Genomic DNA, 21,674 nt, shown 5'->3' on the forward strand with positions numbered 1-21,674 from the left:
TTAGTAAGCTGGAGCACAGATGGGTTAAGAGTTGATTCTTGAGGCATCCCCAAGCTCTGACTGAGATACCAATGATTGGGTGCCTTATTTTTTGCTGAAAGGGGTGTCATTTTTATTCCACTTCATGACACCCAGGAATCTGCTACACAGAGGATATTAATACCAAGTGTTAACCAGGGAACACCATCCCTGAAGGGTCACCAACTGTGCGCTCAAGCTGGATACAACAAAGATGCCATAGTTTTATTTTGATGGTTTCCAAAAATCAAAACATTTTCAAACACAACTAAGATACAAAATACAGCATAAAATGAGAGTTTATACTTATTTCTCTTTCCACATAAAGCAAAACAAAAAAAAAAGTGAACTCAGAACACTTTGCAAAGCCAATTGGTAGATTACATCCTGCCTTTGAGAGAGCATTCCAACTGTTAGAGAAGTCACTGCATCAGTTCTGGGAGATATGTGGTACAGCAGCGCATGTGAGAAACAGCTAGCCCTCTTGCAAAGGACACGTTGGCTAAAAAGTCACAGTTTGGGTAGGGTACTGGTGGGAAGAGAGCAGTGTATTTAAAAACAAGCCCTCTCCTTACTGCTGATGTTGTACTTTACTTGCAAGATCCCTGCTGCAAATGGCTAGTAACATTCCCCTTTCCTAAAGGGGAACATCTATTTTGTGATGCCTGAACTTCCTATGGGGCTGCAGGCAGCCTCTCCAGGAGAGGAATTTCCTGTGGGTTTGTTTTAACCCAGCTTGTGCCCAAATAAACATTAGTCTCTAAGGTGCCACAAATACTCCTTTTTTTGTATCAGTTAGTGTCTGAAATATTAAACAGTCCCTCTTCTGAAGTGATCAAGCTCCTTAGCTGGGCAGAATGAGGGGATTAACCCTAAGGAAGCTAATTAAGGGGTAGTTACAAGAGCTGTTTCTACCTATTCACTTATAAATACTTGAATTGCCCACAGCAGCTAGAATGTTTGGAAGAGAATATTGATGCAGCTAAGGAGCATGTGTGTATTCTAAACAGTTGCCTGTTGTAACTGCAGTGTGAAAGTCAGTCATATCTTTTATGTATTGAACGTCAGGAGGAAGCTGAAAGATCTCATTTCCTGCACAATGAAGACACAGGCACTGCAAGAGCAGCTGAGGCAAAAACCTTTCCTACAAAACCTGCTGGGGGGAGGCACAGGATAACTATTAAACCCTCTTGATCTCAAATTAATTTAAGAAATCTCTCCAGTGATAGTGCCCTCTATCACTACAGAGGCCATTCTCCCTTATGAGCAGTGTAAGTGGCTGAACATTCTTGGAGGCTTTTCTATTTCTCACCAGCTGCTGAGAATCCTGTTTTCCAGGGTAAAGGCAAGATTGCACTGTCCAGGTCAATGGGCTTAGCAGCATTCCTTGGGGAGGAAAGCCCAGGAGCTGGCTGCCTGCTGGAGATGATGAGCTGGGCTGCTCTTCAAAGTGGAGATGTAAGCAGCTACAGTGAAGGGAGCCATTGATGCAGGAAACCAGGGCAGTTAGCCTGCTGAGCTGCTAGTTAAGGTCACAGGGCGAGTGTCTCAGAGTCCAAGTCAATAAGACCAACCAAAAAAACAAACAAACCCATCCCACCAATTTAGGCCACTAGCAGAGGCTAAAATGCCCCTTCCCAGCAGGGATGAATGTGAGGTGAAAGAAGAGATTACGCTGATGGGGCAAAGTCAGGACCTCTGTTTCCCTTCAACCCACTTACACTAAAGGATTATTTCCTCTCTGAGCGAAATGCACAGCAGAGAGTTAAAATGCATAAGGTACCTCCCCTAGCCGTTAAGACACTGTCAAGTATGTTCTACTCACTAGAAGTCTTAGCTACTACTGTCAAAAATGAGGCAGATGCCATTTGAGACACAGGACTGAGAATCAGTGCAGTAAGGCATCATACAGCTGATTTTTGCATACTGTTTAATACAGGAACAATGGAGCCTGTTCAGGAAAGCATTCTCTCCCCCAGCCCACAAGTGTCTGTACTGGGATGCTAGAGCACGTGCTTTTCCCTTGAGAGTTCTGTACCTGCTGTTGCACAGTGGAAAAAAAAAAAAAAAAAAAGAGTTTGCATGTACAAGAGAGACTGGCAGCAATGGATCAAGAAAGCAAAGGGTGCTCTAGGCTGGAAGATCAGACACTGCTCTGAACCCACTGGTGAGGTGATGCGGACCTGCATGCATTATGAAATGCTCAGCATTTGAGCTTTTGCCTTTCAATGCCAGGAACAGGGTCTTTCACAGCTCCACAAATATTGGTTCCACCAGTTACTGCTCACATTGAAAGAACCTGGAGCCACATTTAGATAAATGGTGGTTGGTTGCTGAAAGGAGCTGTCTCTGTGAATCACTGCCTGGCTTGCTCCCCTTTGTTGGTGGGTAGAAAATGCTGAAAAGAAGGATTGATTTTGGCACAGCACCTTTTAAAATGAAATCTGTCTTGAGAGCCTTCCCACTAATCCACCCCCCCATCTTACTGAAATTTTTAAAGCAATATAACACCACTACCCCCTTGTTCCACTCAGGAACAGAAATGAGACATTCGATGAATAAAACCATCTCTTTCCTCACCTAGAGAAGGATGCAGCTGCTTCTGACATTCTCTTTTTCCCTCCCTCCCTCCGGGTGTGGAAGGGCCTTCCCCTTGCTCAGACCTGGGTAGAGAATACTGTAATTTTTAAAACCAATGTCGTCTTAGCATAACTCTCCAATTGTACAAACAATGCTCTAACCAGCAGCTGGATTTTATATACACAGAGGCGTTTTAGTTCTGAGGGGAATGGGGTATTCACTTGTTAGAGTTAAAAAGGAAACAGAAAAAATAACCAAACAGCACACTGAATGATACTACTGTGTATCTGCTCACAGTACTTTAAATTTAAAAGCCAATACTGAAGTACTCAATGAAATGTGGATTCCTTGGGTTAGTTCCAATTCTAGGAAGTTAAAAACAAAACAATAAAATAACCCTAGGCAATGTTCCTCGAAGTAGTAGGATATCTCATCTATCATCAGATTACTGGTGCCACTGTAAATTAAATTCTCAAGACATCTGTGCCTTTAACAGGGGAAGGTACAGCAGGAGCAGGTATATGTAAAATGCTGGCAGGTTTTGTTGAATCCATAGAGAATCCGTCCTGGACCTAAGCTGTCGTGTCCTGAGAAGCTACATTGCTCCCATTACCACTCTTTTTTCTTCTCATCCATGGAGACACCACCAGGACCCAGCGCCACCACCAGAAGAAGCCCTCCAATGACAGACATGGTCTGGAAGAAGTCGTACTTGAGGAAGTCATGCATGGGCTTGTAGGCCGGGATGGTCCAGAAGGCGTTAAAGTAGATGTTGATGGCAAACAGCCAGATGACCAGAGTCAAGGCAGCCAGCTTGGTCTTAAAGCCAATCGCCACTAAGATAATCAGGGCTGTGCCCACGATGTTCTGGAGAATCTGCAGGAGCAGAGTGGGGAGGAAAGAGGAGAGTCAGGGTTATACACAGCTATGTTATGGTATCCTATAGAGCACAGGCACTGCATACCCAGCTCGCACAGGTATGAATAGCAGTGTAGACAGCAAGCCACAGCTTAGGGTGGGCAGAGTGTCCTACACACCCCAGGGTATAGACCCTGCACACTCAAGCCATGCCACCCATGTCTGCACTGCTAATTTTAGCAGTGTCATGTTCTGCTGCCTCCCCCTGTCAGAGTCTTTCCTTGCCACAGTGAAAGCAGCTGGCAGCTGTAGGAGTCTTTCCCCACCGCCAGAGCCTTTCACTGGGGTGTGTAGCTACACATGTAGTGCCTGTAGGTGCAGACGTAGCCTTAAAGAAATATGCATGGAGGAGGCGTAGTCACTGCAGCGTTGCTCAGGTAAAGGCAATTCAACAGGCTGCTGTAAGAACATAAGAATGGCCCTCCTGGATCAGACCAAAGGTCCATCGAGCCCAGTATCCTGTCTTCCGACAGTAGCCAGATTCCCCAGCGGGAATGGACAGAAGAGGTAGTCAAACGATCCATCCCCCGTTGCCCATCCCCAGCTTCTGGTAAACAGAGGCTAGGGACACCATCCTTACCCATCCTGGCTGTGATACAGATGGGCTAGGGCAGGTTATCACTAGATTATCTGACATCTCTAAGTTCCTTCAGTAACTAAAGGGCCCTTTCCAGCTACCTCTATTCATGTGAATTGTCCCACTCATTACAATGATCCAGTGGCAGGACTTGCGTGACTGATGACTGCAAGGGTCAACCCTCAGCTTGTGTGGGACCCTGAGTGTAGATTTTGGGGTACCATTCCCTGGAATTTAGTTTCAAGTTGGCGCTTCCTAAGCTAAGATCTTGTTTATGAAGAGGTGAGTAGTTTGGATTGAGGTTTCTCTGCTGTCACTCAGACCTGAAGAAATATTTTTTACCCTACTGCTTAAAGAAAAAGACTCAATTATTAATTAGTTAAAAGAACTGATACTTTATCCTGCTCTAGCACTTTGTGCTAAGCAGATCACATGCTTTATAGACATTAACTCAGAACACACCCAGGAGGTCAGAACACAGTATCTCTAGTTGACAGGACCCAAATCTGGCATTCTTACATAAGGAGACCCAGTGAAATAGATGAGGACTCGAAGGAGAAGAATTGCTGGATTGGGATCCCACCCAGGCTGTAGCAGAGCAGTGAAGCCCAATGCCTTGACTCCCAGTTCTGTGCCAGATACTTACAGAAAAGAAGCTAACATCAAAATGTAGCAGTGTCATGAACATGAGGACCAGCAGCACACGTCCACCCAGCTGCATGTACTGTTTGGGGGAGCTTTCCCGCATGGTGGGGACCCCGGCAAACATGCTTTTCCCCTCTGACCGTGACTCAGCCAAAAGCAGCAGCAAGCCTCCCCCAAGGGCAAGGTTCCTGGGGAGAGAGAGGGGGGGGGCATAGAGAAGGAAAAAAAAAAATCTACAGGTCAGTGCAAGAAAAATAAAAGCCACATCATAGAGCTTGTTGGATGTGTCATGAAGATCGTTCTACCTGAATGAGTGAGAATGCCAACAACCTTGGATTGGTTTTCATTATGTCCCACAGCAATCTGCCCTCCAAGATTGCATCATGTTCCCCACTGATTCAGTAGTTCTTATGGCTCTGCAGATACAAGAGGATCGTGCATCCAGCGCTTGCAATGCTTATGACCATAGCGTGGAGCTATGCAGGCCCCAAGCGTCTATCAAAGACTACATGCATTTGTGGGATTTTTTTTTAAAAAGGTGCAAACAACATGGGACATAGATGACATTATGGGATGGAGACTCCTTGCTCCCAATCACTCCGCGCGACTCATTTCTGCCCTGCCATGCATTGCCAAAACTTCCCCAAAAGACAGTGCACTGGATGGTGGTGGGTTGCACACTGGGATATCTATCCATGGTACACTACACATTGACACAAGCACTCCTGGCAAGCATATGCAGTGTTGACGCAAGGAGTCAAGTATGCACCTGCGCAAGCGATCTATTGATTGCAGCAGCTTTGTGCCGACGTAATTTGCGTTGACCAAAGTTTGTCGGGTAGAGATGGCCTTAAATGTGACCTTTATAAAGACCTCTTCATTCCTGTCCCTGAGTGACATGCACAGAAGCAAGTCTGCAAGGACAGTACAGGGAGGTAAAATGAACTAGGACCTACCTCATCAAGAACTTCAGATCCCATAGAATGCTGTAAGCAATGGTCTAGGAGGGGAAAAGAAAAAAAGAAATACTGAAATATTTAAGCTATTTCCACCTCCTTGAAAAGGGAGAGCTTTTAGAGAGTGTTCAAAGCCAGTGTGATTAAATGCAGGATGTAAGAATCAATAACATCTTACAAAAAGTTATAGTTTAGCAAGTAGTTTGGCATGACGACAATAAGGAGCTTTTATGAGAATCTATTTTGGATGCAGAAAGTCAGGCTCACTCATTAGCCCAGGTGCTTTTTAGATCACCCGCATATCTGTGACTCTCAGAGCTTTTTGCAGATAGTTAATTAACCCTCAACAATCCCCTGTGGCAGTCAAGTATCCATCCCATTGTACAGATGGGGAAAAATAGAGAGGCAGGAAGGTTAAACTAAATGCCCAAGATCACACAACTAGTCAGTGGCAAATTTGGGAATAGAACCCAGAAGTTATAACTCCTACTCTTCTGCTTTAGACAAAATGTTAACGAAAACCTTTCCTGTCTAAAATAAGTTTTTTTTTTGTTTGTTTTTTTCAGCATTCAATGGGGATCCTTCCACTTTGGGATATTCTTGTAGCAATCACTGTGGGGTCAAGACCAAATCAGTTATAGGTCTCTTATGCAGTAGGCTGCTGAAGCTCATATGAGTTGCAAAGGGGACCTCCTCCTACTATATGGGACAGGATTGATTCGATACTTGTCAGTGCTTGGAAAAAACAGCCGGCTGATCCGATCTGCATCAGCATCCAAGGAGAATACCTTGCCGCTGTGCATGTCAGAGGAAGAACAGCTGTAACCATGTTGCCATAAGAGATCATGGCCAATTGAAGGAGGGCAGTGGGCTCAATGGGCTGAGCAGGGCAATCCCTCCTGCTTCTTTAACTGAGACAGATCAGTCCCATTGGGGTTGGTGGGGAGGGCCTGAAAGATAGGGACTGTACTTTGGAAGACTTGAGGTTTCCTACCTGTAATGCTATAATTCCAAACAAGCCGAAGCAGGCATACTGCACAAAATTCCTACTCAGCACCAGGATACAGCCGCCTGAGGAAGGGAAATAAACAGCGTTACCACATCTCCAGCTCACACAGGAAACAGCTGGTTTTGGTTTGAATTTCAGCAGGTTAAGGATTTCATGTAGCCAAGTCACAGAGAGCCTCTGCTAGGAGATATCTGGTATCAAAACACTGCTGGTTTGGGGAGGGGGGGGGGGAAAGGTCAGCTTTAAAGTCTGCATTCTCCACAGTGAGACATTGTCGTATGGCTCCTGAAGAACATCTCTCCATTATTCCACCAGGTGATGGAGCAAGGGATCAAACATAATCTTTGTTTAGTCCCTGGCACATCGTACTAGTTGGCAGGTGCCATGCAAGGGTACATCCTCTCTGCAATAAAAGACCTGCAGCACAGCCATAGCTGGCCCAGGTCAGCTGACTCCAGCTTGTGGAGCTCAGAGTGGGGGGTTATAAAATTTCAACATGGACATTTGGGCTCAGGCTGGGGCCCGCCGTTTCAAACCCTGCAAGGTGGCTGGGTGGGTCTCAGATCCTGGGCTCCAGCCCAAGCCTGAATGTCTATACTGCTACTTTTAGTCCTGCAGCCTGAACCCGAGTCAATTGACCCAGGCTCTATGGTAGTGTAGACATACGCTTAAGGTCACAAGACGTTAGACAAAAAACAGCCAAGTATGTAGATGTTGGATATTGCCTTTCCTGAGGTGGTGGTGGGAGGATGATACCATAGTTCTTTCGAGAATACAGAATATTAAACAAACAAACAGACAGAAGCTTTCCTGTAAATCTTGCATTCAAAAGAAAACTGATCGCATTTCCCAGCAGGCGGATTTCCACGTTGAGAACTTGACTAAAAAAAAAAAAAAAAAAATCTACAGGGGAAAAGATTTAGCAAAATTAAATTTTTGCCTGGACAAAATAAAAAAAAAAAAAAAAACCAACCAACCCTGGACACAGGACTTTGAAAGACTAGGCAATTGGAGTGCGTGAGACAATTTTAAAAAGGGGGACACGCAATATAAAACAGGGAGAATTTAGTTCCTTTCCCACCAGTGATACTGTTCACAGTTCACTCAGCATGAACACAGAAGCTAGACTTGAAGTGTCAAGTCTGTTTCCACTTCCTAGTCCTCATGAACTAACACAGTGCTATTGCTTTTGTGAACAGGGCAGGATTGAAATGCTTCCCGTATAAAAACAAGACAAAAAATATTTTTCCAGTTGACATTAACCTCTATAAGAGCCAATACTGGGCTGAGGCAAGAAAAACATGGCACTGTAATCATCTTGATACATTGGAGCAATTCCTCTTTTTTCTTTAAATACAGGAAGTATTTTATTTACAGAATGCACCTATCAACATCTGGGTACACATACAGAATTAAATAGATAATACTACTGTCAACTAAGGGACTCCTCAGAGAGTTTTCATTGACCAAGAGGTACCATGGGGACTCAAAAGTCAAGGAGCAAAACATGGGGAGGCCAATGAAAAGTCTTTATTCAACCTATGAAGCATCATCAAAATATAAAACGCTTGATGGGTAAAGAAAAATAAACTAGGCTTCCCATGCTAACATGAGCCAGAAACACTAGGGCGATTTGGCATTTGGCATCTGCCCTAATAGGCCATTAAGAGCCACTTACTCAGCTGTCCGAAGAGATTTAGGAACACAAAGATGGAGGCCAGGAAATAGCCACAGTTCCACGTGGCATCAATGTAATCCCTCTGCTCGCTCCACTGGAACCACATGCGGATGCCATCCTCCAGGAAGGTGCTGATCAGGCACAGACGGGCCACGTGGGGAAGGTACTGCTTCGTCACTCGCAGGAACTACATGGGCAGACAGTGCAGGAGGAGTAATGTCCAAGGCAACCAAGAGCCATGCCCCTCTGCAGACTGCAGGTATATCACTGGCGTGTGCACATGGACACACCCACCTCCACCACAAGATCCCGCTGAACGCAGATGTGCTGGGGAATTAGATAAAGCCAAACCCTCTCGATATCATGCTGGTTTAAAACACCTATGCCTTTACATTTCCCCTGTTCTCATGGGTAAAATTTCCCCTGACTTCTTCCTCTGCAAATATCAACACATTGTGGCATCAGGCCTAAGACTCTCCTATACAATACTAAAAGAGTTTGACTGTAGATGAAAAACTGGATATCCTGGATAGGATATTAGTTGATTTCAAGGATAAACACATACAGAGACAGAGGTCAGCCCCTTGTCCCATTAAGGATCACAACCCACATAACAAAAACACACTACTCAGGAAGATGAACTAGGCAGTTATATATAACTACAGTTCAATGCAACCTAGTATTTAAAAAAAATAATATCACCAAGAGGCACGAGGAAGTGAGCACACCGCTTCTCTTCTTGGAAAGGAAAGTTGTGTCTGATCCTGTGAACAGAATGCTGAAAATTTACCATTAGATCACTCTGCCATTGTGAGAATTATAGATTATATAGGAGCAACTACTGCTGAGCAGAACCAAAACATACACCCCAAGGAGTCTAGCTTCTTTTACAAATTATACACATGCAAGATATTTGCATATTAAAAAAAATATATATCTGATCACCTCTTCACTCTCCAGTTCTCAGCTAGTATATCGTTTGAGTCTTCATTCGTATTTAAATAACTGTAACAGAGCACCAAGGCATATCCTGAGGGGGATTAATAACTGGTTGTAGATTTAATGCTCTGACACAAATCTCAGGCTAAAGGGCCACAATTTTGGTGTGCAAAGGGAGCCACGTGCGGGCACCTAGAACACATATGACTTAATCAGCAATTGTGTTTGTGCAGGCAGTTGCCATGATTATATGTACGTTTTGAGCAAGCTGGCATACACGTGGGTGTTGGATTCTTGCACTCCATTATTGAAAATTTAGAACCATTGCATTGATCCCAGGTTAATATTAAAAAGTGTCCGGTGTTATTCCTCCGACCCAACCAACCATCCCTTTGGTACAGAAAGGTATTAATAAAAGTTGTTTATTTCTTAACAAACCTGCAAATAGCACATTCCACTTTTTGTATAGAAAGCAGTGATGTAATAGTACCAGCAGACATTTGGTAATAGAAAACGCCTACTGGCTGAAAGTGAGGTGACTGTTTATTTAAGAAACATATTTAGGGCATCAACACCAGGTGCAGAACAGCCAAGTTACATCCCTGACAAAGTGAAGTAATGGTAATTCAAGTGACATCTGTCAGGGGTTGTATGTGAGATAGATATGGTCAATTCTAAATTAAACAGCAGAAGAAGAGAAGCAGAAGGTGCCTATCTCCCGATTTTATTGGCAGTTCCTGCTGAGCAATGTCACAGCCAGATGCATGCAAAAGCCTGACTCCTGATGCAGAAATGCCAGGTTTTGCAGAGACTCCTGGTTTAGCAGTAGGGGAACCATGTGTTATAACCTCCTACAACTCATACACAGTATGTATTAAAAACAATTTATGGGACTTTGATTCAAGTCGTTTTACTCAGTGTTAGAATCTAAACTATGTTCGGGGGGGGACCCCACAATACCAACCAACCCACCCACCTGAAGAGGTGTTCTTCAAAAGGTATCAGGAACGCCACAAAGAGGAAATTCACAATGAAAAAACAGTGTATATGTCTTGTGTTGGTCCCCTTGCACCAGTGTTTCTTGTACCATTAGGGAACAGGAACTTAAAAAAGGTAGAGTCACACCCAGCACTGACCATGTTCTGTTGATGCAACTCGGTTAATGTCAATGGAGGTACACCAATTTATACTAGCAGAGAATTTAGCTAATCGAGTCAGCAAACTAACTAGTAAAAATGTATGTTGACCAAAAAAAATTAAGTTAGCTTCTCATTGTTTATGACGTTCACTTCTTGCATTTTACTCAGTTTGGACAATGAAACTAGACTAATCAGTTTCACTTTCTGCTTTTAGTTAGTATGATTTTGCAGCTCTGGCAACATTTGGCTTCACAACAGCTGGGCGGCAGGAGATTAAAGGCACTTCTAAAAGCTTATTCCCACCACCATAATTAACCAATTAATAAAGGACGTTCCAAGTTCTGTGCAAGTTAGAAATCTTCCTTGCTGCCTAATTCAAGGTCAGCATGAATAAAAACAGAGCAGAAATGTTAACACAACAGACATGCCCAAATAGTTAATATCAGAAGAGCAAACTACACTAGTCTTGCTCATGTGCATCTAGAGTCTAAAGGGTCAAGATTCAAGTCAGTTAAACATACTTTGAACACAAACCTCAACCACGTACAGATTGAAAGTTATACTTTGGGATTTTTGAATATAAATGTTTTTCAAACAGCTAGATGAGTGAATCTGGAGAGATACATTTCTTATGATCTTTGTCATTTAGTGAGATACAAACCGAACAATTAAATACACATTAATACAAGGGAGATGTGACCTAAAATTAACCAATGTGAAGTTAAAAAAAAATTGCAAATGAGCTCTTTTCTTCGTCCAGAATAGCAGATTAAGAGAGCTTCAAACTGTATTTGAGTTACCTAAGAAACTCCTACATGCACCCCAAGTGGAGAAACAAAACAAACAGATCATTATTGTACATAACAAAGTTATACCTTTCATCCAAAAGTTCAAGCCCAAAATTTGGCATGCTTTAAATGTTATCCTCTGCCAGTAAGTGTATTGTTTATATATTTTTTTAAATTATAACTGTTGTAATTTTGTTCCCATTTTTTAAAATGGGGCCCCAGACTCAGCCTCTACAAGTTAATAAACCTTATTCTCACAATTAGGCAATCATGTTGACTTTGCTAACAAAAACAAGCAAACAAACCATGGAAGAGGATAAGATTACAGGGAAAGAAGAATTACAGATCAAGCTTCTATGGCCCTTGTGATAATACCGAGACTGATTTAGAAGGGTCCTTTTCTGTAGCAGAGACAGAAACTATCACAAACAACAGATACTCCTGGGGGAATTCTGCACCAAAAAATTAAAGGTTCTGTGAATATTTTAAAATTCTGCATCCAGCTGCGGCTCCCACTGTCAGCCCTGCGCATGGCGAGGCTCTGGCTGCCATGCACGGGAGATCACAGGTTCATCAGGAAAAATTAAAATTCTATGGGGAACGTTAATTCTGTGCAAATTCTGCATTGTACAGTGGCACAGAATTCCAGCAGGATTTCCACAGAGAGACATGGGGAAAAAAGAACTAAATGCTCCAAAAGTACTGGATAGAAAGTATAGAATGCCTACAGAAAAGAACTAGAGGGTTTCTATAGCAAGTCTTACTCCTCAGTTTGGAAATAATCTGAGGTGTTGCTTGTGCAACATGCTAGACATCTGATGAATTTTAAAGGAGGAAACAGCACTTTCCAACATCAGTCTAACGACGGAGAAGCTTTCAAAGCACCCAGCAACACCCTAATCAGCCACGTTGGACAGGAAAGCATAATAGCTCAACACCTGGGCATCAGGAGGGTTGAAAGCACCTGTTTTAGCATCAGTGCACTGCACTGGAAATCCCCATGCAAAAAGAATACACAACCAGCAAGTCACAAATAGGGGGCAGCCTTGTCTTCTTCCTAGAACAAGAGGAACGGGATCTACATTTGGCTCGTACCATCAAGTAGGTAGAGAGCATACAGAGCATGCAGCAAGTGTGTAAGAGACCTGCTAAAAACAGTGGCTGATTTGGAAGAAAAGGCCCAAATGCACAAGGCAAGAGAGGCAGGCTGTGATCCACCTTCCAAGGATCAAGTTTTGATTAGAGATCCTTAACTCAGGTCTGGTCTACACTACAAACCTATATCGGCACAACTGTGTCGCTCAGGGGTGTGAAAAATGTTTGCATTCAAAGTGCCATATCCACCCTGGGCCTAGAATTAGAGTAGTTCTGTGTTTATACTGATCCACAGCTTGCTAAAAAAGATTTCTAGTGAGCAAATGGCACCTGCCCTGCTTGCAGCTCTGAGTCCTGTTAGAATATACCACACTGCGATGTTAAGACAAGCTCTCCCAGGTGACAGACTAACTACATTTAAGACAGAAATGAAGACTCTTCATCCCAAGCGTTTGAACAGATTGTGCCAATGCCAAGTGAATTCCTGGAGGGGGTCAGAAACAGACTCTCAAACAGCTGTCTCTTTCCTCGCCACCCAAAGCGTATGCAAACCCAACCTGCCAGAGAAAGCCAAATCAGCTGGCTCTTCCTAGGGTTCAGAGGAAGGGAGAGTGTGTGCACACTGACTTAAAGACCTCAGTCCAGCTCCCCCACATGGGAGCATGTAATTCTGGGTTACTGACCTGGCCTCTCTCAGAGCAGGGAGGCCTCTCCCTGGGCATTCTGTACACTTCGGCCTTTACAAGGGAGAAAGGATTCTCCACCTTGACAGCAGCTTTCCCCTGTTCTTCAGCTACATCAGAAGCTGGAGAGAACATAAGAATGGCCATACTGGGTCAGCCTAAAAGTCAATCTGGCCCAGCATCTGGTCTTCCAACAATGGCCAATGCCAGGTGCCCCAGAGGGAATGAACAGAACAGGTCATCATCAAGTGATCCATCCCCTGTCGCTCATTCCCAGCTTCTGGCAAACAGAGGCTAGGGACACCATCCCTGCCCATCCTCGCTAATTGCCATTGATGGACCTCCATGAATTTATCTAGTTCTTTTTTGAACCCTGTTATAGTATTGGCCTTCACAACATCCTCTGGCAAAGAGTTCCCCAGGTTGACTGTGTGTTGTGGGAAGAGCTTTAGAGATGTTTAACTAAGGGTATGTCTACACTCCTGTGCCATTGCAGCATCCTAGTATAGACTCTTCCTACATTGACAGAAGGGGGTTTCTGCCAGTGCAGTTAATCCTCCTCTCCGAGAAGTGGTAGCTAGGTCTATGGAAAAATCCTTCCACTGACTGAGCTGCATCTATCATGGGGGATAGGTCAACCTAACTAAATTGCACAGGGCGTGACATTTTTCACAGGCCTGAACAATATAGCTAGGTCAGTCTAATTTTTAGGTGTAGTCCAGGCCCAGGAAAAAAAGTGTCCACACGTCTGAAAAGCGACAGGCAGGGCCACAAATTATTTAAGGTGGTTCAGAATGCGGTTTTATGAATAGAGTTAGGAGGAATGAGAGGCAGTTTAAAAAACAGAACAAAAAAAAAAAAAGTCTTCCTAAACCTTTCCTTTCCTTGATGGGGGCTGTCTGGAAAGTATCTAGATTGGGGTCGGCAACCTTTCAGAAGTGGTGTGCCGAGTCTTCATTTAGTCACTCTAATTTAAGGTTGTGTGTGCCAGTCATACATTTTAACGTTTTTAGAAGGTCTGTTTCTAGGAGCTGTAGCTCACGAAAGCTCATGCTCAAATAAATTGGTTAGTCTCTAAGGTGCCACAAGTACTCCTTTTCTTTTTGCGAATACAGACTAACACGGCTGTTCCTCTGAAACCTGTTAATATATAATGAAACTATTGTTGTATGTGAAGTAAATAAGGTTTTTAAAATGTTTAAGAAGCTTCATTTAAAATTAAATTAAAATGCAGAGGCCCCGGATGGTTGGCCGGGACCCGGGCAGTGCGACTGCCACTGAAAATCAGCTCCGGCACGCGGGCATACGGTTGCCGACCCCTGATCTAGATGAACAGATACAATTGTAGGGATCAATAGAGAACTTTCAACTGTTAAACAACAAATCGGTCACACTAACAAGCCAAAGAGGGAGTTTTTAAATTTAGGCCTAAAGCGAGGGGAAGAGCAGAGGTTAAAATGATTTGATAAAGCAGGAGCAGGAAAATGGAAAGGTGGAGAGAAGCCTGCCCTGGCAACTTCTGCAGAGAACGGAAGCAGGTGAGGGAGTGTAATGGGAGGTTGCTGTCTTGAAGATCAGCAGGAACATGACTGTGGAAAGGTTGCAAAATAAGCGCAACTGCCAAGGGGCAGCTCTACTTCCCAGAATCAGCTTTGGAACCTGCCATCTTTTGTTGTAATAAGTCACATGGACGAGTCTCATTGTCACCTTCCCTGAAACCAAACAGCCCATGATAGAAAGTGTAAATTGTTCCCTCACTCAGGCTTCCTCCCTTCTTAGCACACACAGGAAAGAATTTTGTTGCCTAGTAAACATGAGTGCTTGTGATCCAAACAGTGGAAGACAAGTAGGATGGACTGAAGGTGGGAGCAATGCTAGGCAACCAATGCTATGCAAGCCATCTTCTGACATCAGTCATGCATACAGCTGTGTTTATGCAACTCACATGTAAGCATTGAGGCCACTGCTCATAGCAAAGGTAGAGAAAATGAGGCAAATTCAGAAATAGAATGCGCAACAAAAAAGTGTAAGACTAACGGAGGAGATCTAGGAGGAGAGGAGAAAGCAATAGTTAACTATGATAGCGCGGGACACGTATCAGAAGTGTCTAGTGATTTTAGGATTCAGAGTACCTATGTACTGAACTCTCTCAGTGATTTAACTAGGTACTGTGGAATTTATCTAGAATGGGCAACTTCTACTGGTGGGATTGAATCAATAGGACCAAACCAGAATGCCATATCCAGACATCAAACTTCATGGAAGTGCTGATCCACATGTTACAGCTTGGGCCCATCTCTAGTAGTCATGATTTATAAACCTCATTTCAATGCCCTACAGCACCATGCAAACTATAGCTATAGTAAGAATCACTTCAACCACTGTTGCAATGCAGCCACCTCTGGGGTACAGCTGTTTAATAGTTCATAGTAACAGATTAGGACAAAGTTAAAATCTTATCCATCTGAAACTACCCGGGAATTAGAGGTACACAGACTGCAATTACCTGAGCTTCACTGACACAATACACTTAACCTAAGACTAAATTATTCAAGTGAGGGAAGGAGATTATGTTAAACTCATGGCACATCTGTAGTTTAGGGTTTTCTATACACTGAATATCAAATGACCTATTATTCTGTGGGCCTTGCATGGACCACACTGAAGACTGCATCTCACACAAGCACAGCCAAAGCTGGAAAAACTAAACAATATTATTTGAGAGGACAATTGGTTCTTCACTCCCAGCCATGTCATTAACACATACTGCAGAAGGGCTTTGTGTTGGCATTTTCTCCTCTAATGAGGTTATGAGGGCAGTAAACCAAGCCCTGTGGAGAACACAGACAGATTTAAATACTCTTCTTAGTTTAGGAATAAACACACACAAGGATCCAGCATTCCCTGGATCAAGTCCCTTCTCCAAATGGCTTTCCTCAAGGAGGCTACGTAATCCAACCAACAAATAAAGAACTCGAATCTTTGACTCAGCTGCTTTACTCCCTTAAGTGATTTGCAGTGTTGTTGTTGAAAGCTTGTCTCTTTCAGCAACAGAAGCTGGCCAGCCAGAAGATATTCTCTCACCCACCTGGTCTCCTTAAGTGATCAAATCATCCTCCTTCCCAACCCCATCCCTTGTTATCACCCCATCATCTTTGGTCTAAGTTGCAAGGTCTGTCTCTATACATACACACCTCTAAAGCACAATGCTCATTTATGGCACTTACGAAGTAATAAGCAAGAATGAAAGCAGCAGCTAGGGAGACTGGAGATATATGATGGGTTTAAGACTGATGCACAGAACTGGGAGCCAGAAGATCTGGATTCTATTCCTGGCTCTGACATAAAACTTCTTATAGAGACAAGGTGGGGGAGATAATACCTTATGATGGTTGGTTGGGACGTACATACATAGATGTCTCATGTTACCTTGGGCAAACCTAGCTTTGTATTTCACCTAGGTGCTTAAGTGAACTCCCCATCCCCGCATTATATTTTTTAATCAAGACCACCGCACACTGCAAGCAGTTGCTCTTTTATAAGCAGCTCTGATTTCACCAAGCTTCACCTGGGGCTCTCATCTCCACAATGCCGGTGGGGACACAGGAACAAGAAGAATGCTCCAAAGTTCACCAGGAAAGAGACTCCTCTGTTTATTCCTGAATTAGTGACCGTTAGGATCAAAGTGGTAAAGGCAGCTGCCAAGCAAACAGCACAGAGACACTTGGACTGCAACATACTGTTTACAAACTTGTGTTTCTGACAAAGATACAGGACCCATCCCTGCAACCCTGATGTGGAGCCGCTCTGTTTCCCATATGGAGAGACGCATGAGCCAGTGGCCCAAGTACAGGACTGGGAGCAAGGAATGCTGAAGATCTCATTTCACGCCTGGCACCAAACTCTACACTCTAGCCTGGGGTGAATCATTTCTTCTCTGTTTCAACCCGTTTATTAAGTGGGGATAATGACACCTCCCTCCTCCCAGGAGGAGTCAGTATTTAGAAAGAGGGACTATAGGCCAAGGGTTCTTAGGATAAATTAGTTGGTGGCCTCAGAGTGCAGCCACCAAGTCTTGCTGGTGGCCGCTCTCTCACTTTTCCCTAAAATACTTTGTTTTCGGAAAAACAAATACATGTGCGCATATACGCGTCCAAATCATTGCAATTTATTTATTGCTAGCTAGTAAGTCTGTTGTGAAAAGTGATATCAACAAGCATACAAGTATCACTTTTCAAGCAGATTTACTCAGCCCCAGCAAACATGGGACAAATTAAGCCTTGGATGGCGTGTCGGGGAAGGCAGCAAGGGCCAGCGGGGGGAAGGGGGCCAGAACTCCTCAAACACTGTGCCCCAGATGTCTTCAGAGGGGGGCAGGGCCCAACTCCTGCATGCGGTGCCAGGAACCAACACCAAGGTGGGGCATCCAGGAGCAACAGGGAGGAGGGGCCGCTGCTTAGCCCCTCTCCCAATCACAGCCCAGGACACTGTGGCCACAAGAAAAGCCACTGGTGGCCGCATTTAAGAAACGCTGCTATAGGCTCACTCTGTCACTTTAAAAGAGGTCAGAGGAAGGACAAGAGCAGGCCAGAAGCTTTCTGGACATCTTATTCTTTAGAGGGTTTCATCTTTGTTGTTCAGAGCTTTAAGGTTTCCCCATAGCATTCCATTTTCCCTTTTTCACACAAGCCTCCTGAGTGCAATTCACAGCACTCCAGTTGCCAGGTGGGCTCATGGCACATCAAGTCTTCGGCTGCCCATCCTCTCCATGGGAGCAAATGTCACACTTCCAGATTATGGCAGGAGTAGGGTGCTTGGCTTATTACTAAACAGGATCAGTGCACTTATTTGGACATGCCAGGCTGAAATAAGGACCTTCCATGCTCTGTTAGCTTCACTGGAAAATGAAAGGACCAGGTTTAAAACCAAAAAGTTTCTTCACCCCATTGTTTTTATATGAACTATCTCAGAAAGCTAGAGGTCAGAAGGAAGATCTGATCAGCTGCACACTCACAGGCCCTTGGGATGGAAGATTAAAGAAAACACTGCATTTTTGGCCACAGGAACATGGTTTGGGCATCACACTCACTCCTTCCACCAGCTAGAATCACTTCACTCATTTACAGTAGTTGCATAGTCTCCCCGCACTCCTCTCTACATGGAGTAGAGTGCCAAACAACCACCTTCTCAAGTGATATCAGCACAAATGGAAGACTAGCCAGAAGTCTGCTCCCTCAGAGATAGGCAACTCCTCCTGCAAATCTAGGTAGTGAGTGCAAACTCAACGCAAGACCTAGTTACAGCTACTTCAGCTTTGGATAATGCAGACAGTATTTAGAAACACAGTTAAAGGCTCAGTCTTGAACATTTTGTATTCAATTAGAAGCTCTCAGCACTAATCCTTGAGAAGTTTTGCTCCCAGTTATGGAGATTTTTTTTCCATTTCATGGCAGATGTGGGCCTAGACCCAGGAAACAATTCCACATTACCTACAGTTAGACTGTAAGCTCTTTGGAGAAGGGACTGCATCTTCTGTTTGTACTAGGCACTATAAATAATTATTCCCTATCCCATCAAATCAGAGAAGCTGGTTTTCCCCTAAGCAACCCACACCTGCCAACCAGCAAAGCCCGCTCAACTTAAAGCCCACAGTTAAGAAAAACACCAAACAAGAACAGGTGTCTTGTATTGCACACCCATGAAGTGGACAAACATTGGTTGTAAGAGAAAGACCATTTCCAGAGCCAAGGTCAATCCTAACCCCAATCTCTCTCTCCTTCAGAACACTGTCAGCTTTGTAACACACTTAAGTGTGCCATATTCCCCTCTAGTGGCTGGTCCACATATGGCTTAAAAGCTTATTACTGCTGCTAGTTAGCAGCATTACTCTTTAAGGTCAAGGGGCAGATGCCTGTGCTTTGGGTGCTGAAGGTCACAGGTTCGAGCTTCCCTAATAACCTGCTCATTACACCCCTGGGGAGAAAGCAATAGCATATTAGCTAATCCCAACTATTATAACAAGGAATGGGAAGGAAGAAGGATGTCTAGGGTATTAATCTGATGTACCCACCCCAACCATCTGAAAAATCTTCAGTCTAATCCCAGTTCAAATGTTTTGTTCCAAATGAGCTAAGAACTTCCCTAATACAAAATACCCACCATGCAAAAATATACCTAGTGCTTATTGTTTTGTAAACTCACTCCCACACGCGTATGGGTCTGTGTTTTAGCAGCATAGGTAGTGGTTAGAATAAGCAGGGGGCAACTATTTGGACCTAGAGTTAGCAAATGAATTACTTACTTGCAAAACCTAAGCGTGGTTTTGCAATCTGATGGCTGAGTGTCCACAAACATCAGGAATAGGCTGCAGCTAAGAATAGTCACTTTAAAATAAAATGAGGTCAAAGAGAAATAAAGTTGTGTCAGTGAAAGTTATTCCAGGAAGGGGGCAGACATGGTTTCATGCTGGACAAAAAGGCATTCAGGAGTTCTTACGAAATATTTAAGATCCCAGAAATAGTCACATGGGAATAAACACACAGATATTAAAACAATAAAACCCTCAGTAGCAGCTAGGACTCCAGAGTCATAACATTTAGCAAAGGGTATGAACACAATACAGCAACTGCCAGGTTTCAGCGTGGTAGCCGTGTTAGTCTGGATCAGCAAAAACAATGAGGAGTCCTTATGATACAGCAACTGTTTATCTTGTCCTCCCACTTCTGAGGGGTCAACAAGACAAACTGGGCCTGATTCTGACACCCTTATTCAGGCTGAGTACTACCAAACACCATACGGAGTCCCACTGAAATCAACATAAAGACAGCAGAATCTGGCCCTAAACAAGCCATCTGTCTAGAAAAGACAGAGAATGGCAGGTTTTTCCAGTGCTGGTCAGTTACAGAGATTCAAGGGTGACATATCCATTTTAGATCTTGTAATATGCATCATCCAACCTTCATCCTGCTTTAGAAGTCTAGAGTCAGATCAAGTCCGATTTTTCAGATCTTAGCTCTAGGCAGCCAGATGTTACTACCTCATTTTAAATATACTGGTCACCAAGCCAACAAAGATCTTGCTTTACGACACTGTCACAAAGAGAGTGACTGAACGCTTCATTCATACTATTCTGCTCACTCACAGCAAGATGAGCGATTCTAAGCTTTGACTTATCATAGATATCTGTATTACGCAACAGCACAAGATGGTCCGTCTAGGTTGGCGTCAACATCTACAAGGACAGTTTATAAGGAATGTTTAACAATCCGGGTTGACTTTTATTCTGAACCTAAAGCTTAGACAGAGACTGATGGTTCCTCCTCATCTGTTCCACTTAATGATTCTGGACATGATCTAAGAGCAGTCTGGGGTTAGGATTTTCCATTATCATTTCACTGCACGTTTGTTTTCGCATATCCCCTATTGCCACATGCCACCTGGACACTTCTTGGAGAGAGATAGGAAGAATGGCTTGGCCTTCCTCACCCCCTTATGGGGCTCTTTACATTTATTAACAGATAGGAAGAAGCCAGGCTCCCAGGAGAGGAGGGTTACAGCACTGATCTGACAGTTTCATTCAAACAAGGCATAAGATGCAGGCTCCAGGGTGGGAGCAAGATCCGTTCCTTCATGGGTAACAAAAATGACAAATACCTCTTTAGTTCGTGAGGGGCAGGATTACCACCAACTGTCACACCCTGAGAATAAAGGAGGCTGATGCCTCATGTCCCTTCCAGGATATACATCACTGACTGATTCCCCATTATCCTTGAGGTGGGGGGTAAGGCTCATAGACTGTAAGGCCAGAATGGACCATCATGATCATCTAGTCCGACCTTCTGCATGTTGCAGGCCACAGACCCTCAGCCACCCAAGAGGCCCATAAACTCTGGCTGAGTTAATGAAATCCTCAAATCAGAGAGAGGCAGACCCCAGAGCTCCTCAGGGGTACACACCACTGAGTGATCCCCTCCTTTATTCAGGGGGCAGGGATCCCCTCCTTTATTCAGGGGGCAGGGATCCCCTCCTTTATTCAGGGGGCAGGGGGCACCATGGTCTCTCCGGTGTACAAACCACAGACTGTTTCCCTAACCCCCCAATATTCTAGGGTGTTGGCCTGCCGGCGACACACACCACTGACTGATCCCCCACCCCATTATCCTGGGAGGGGCAGGACCCCCTAGCAGGCTCATTCAGGGATGCGCAAGATTAGCCGATTCCCATTTATTCTGGGTGGGGGGAAAGTGGGGACACCCCGCCAGAGGTACAGATCACAGGCCGATTCCCCCTTTATGTCGGTGGGAGAACCCCACAGCCCCTGGGAGGGATACACCCTCCATGTGGAGGAGGCCTGCAGCCTAGGGAAGGGATCAGAGGGAGGGACAGACACCCACCTGGTCCGCAAAGTCCTCAGCCGTGCTCATTAGGTCATTCTGGCCCATGGTCTCGGCGGCCGGCCGGGAGGGAGGGTGGCTGGGTGCTGCCGAGGGGGATTCCTGCAGGCTGGGCGTCTGCCTGCTGCCTGGGCGCTCGCAGCCCTGCCTCTCCTGCCAGCGCCTGCACAGGAAGTGCCGCGAAAGCCGCTGCTCCCTCCTGCTTCTGCCACGTCGGCCAGCTCTTAAAGGGACAGCGCCAGGCGCAGGAGGCTCC

At 44.5% G+C, this 21,674-nt stretch overlaps 1 protein-coding gene across 1 annotated transcript; it reads right to left on the bottom strand.

The window, feature by feature from the left end:
- Positions 1-222: 222 nt before the first annotated feature.
- SURF4 (surfeit 4) lies at positions 223-21,604 on the bottom strand. Its single transcript, XM_048823364.2, has 6 exons — positions 21,419-21,604; positions 8,382-8,568; positions 6,689-6,765; positions 5,695-5,738; positions 4,740-4,926; positions 223-3,474 (listed from the first exon to the last, which is right to left on the bottom strand). The coding sequence occupies exons 1-6, from the start codon at positions 21,464-21,466 to the stop codon at positions 3,208-3,210; spliced, it is 810 nt and encodes a 269-aa protein (XP_048679321.1). The 5' UTR covers positions 21,467-21,604; the 3' UTR covers positions 223-3,207.
- Between the last annotated feature and the right edge of the window lie 70 nt (positions 21,605-21,674).

This window comes from Caretta caretta, chromosome 16, assembly GCF_965140235.1.
Source record: "Caretta caretta isolate rCarCar2 chromosome 16, rCarCar1.hap1, whole genome shotgun sequence".
Classification (NCBI taxonomy): Eukaryota; Metazoa; Chordata; order Testudines; family Cheloniidae; genus Caretta; species Caretta caretta.

Bases quoted from the DNA above. Each gene is read 5' to 3' on its own strand.
- SURF4 (XM_048823364.2), bottom strand. From the start codon at position 21,466: ATGGGCCAGAATGACCTAATGAGCACGGCTGAGGACTTTGCGGACCAG. The intron at 5,739-6,688 runs GTAGGAAACCTC...TTCCCCTCCTAG, and splicing joins TTGGAATTATAGCATTACAG to ACCATTGCTTACAGCATTCT. The intron at 3,475-4,739 runs GTAAGTATCTGG...CTGCTCCTGCAG, and splicing joins TTGATGTTAGCTTCTTTTCT to ATTCTCCAGAACATCGTGGG.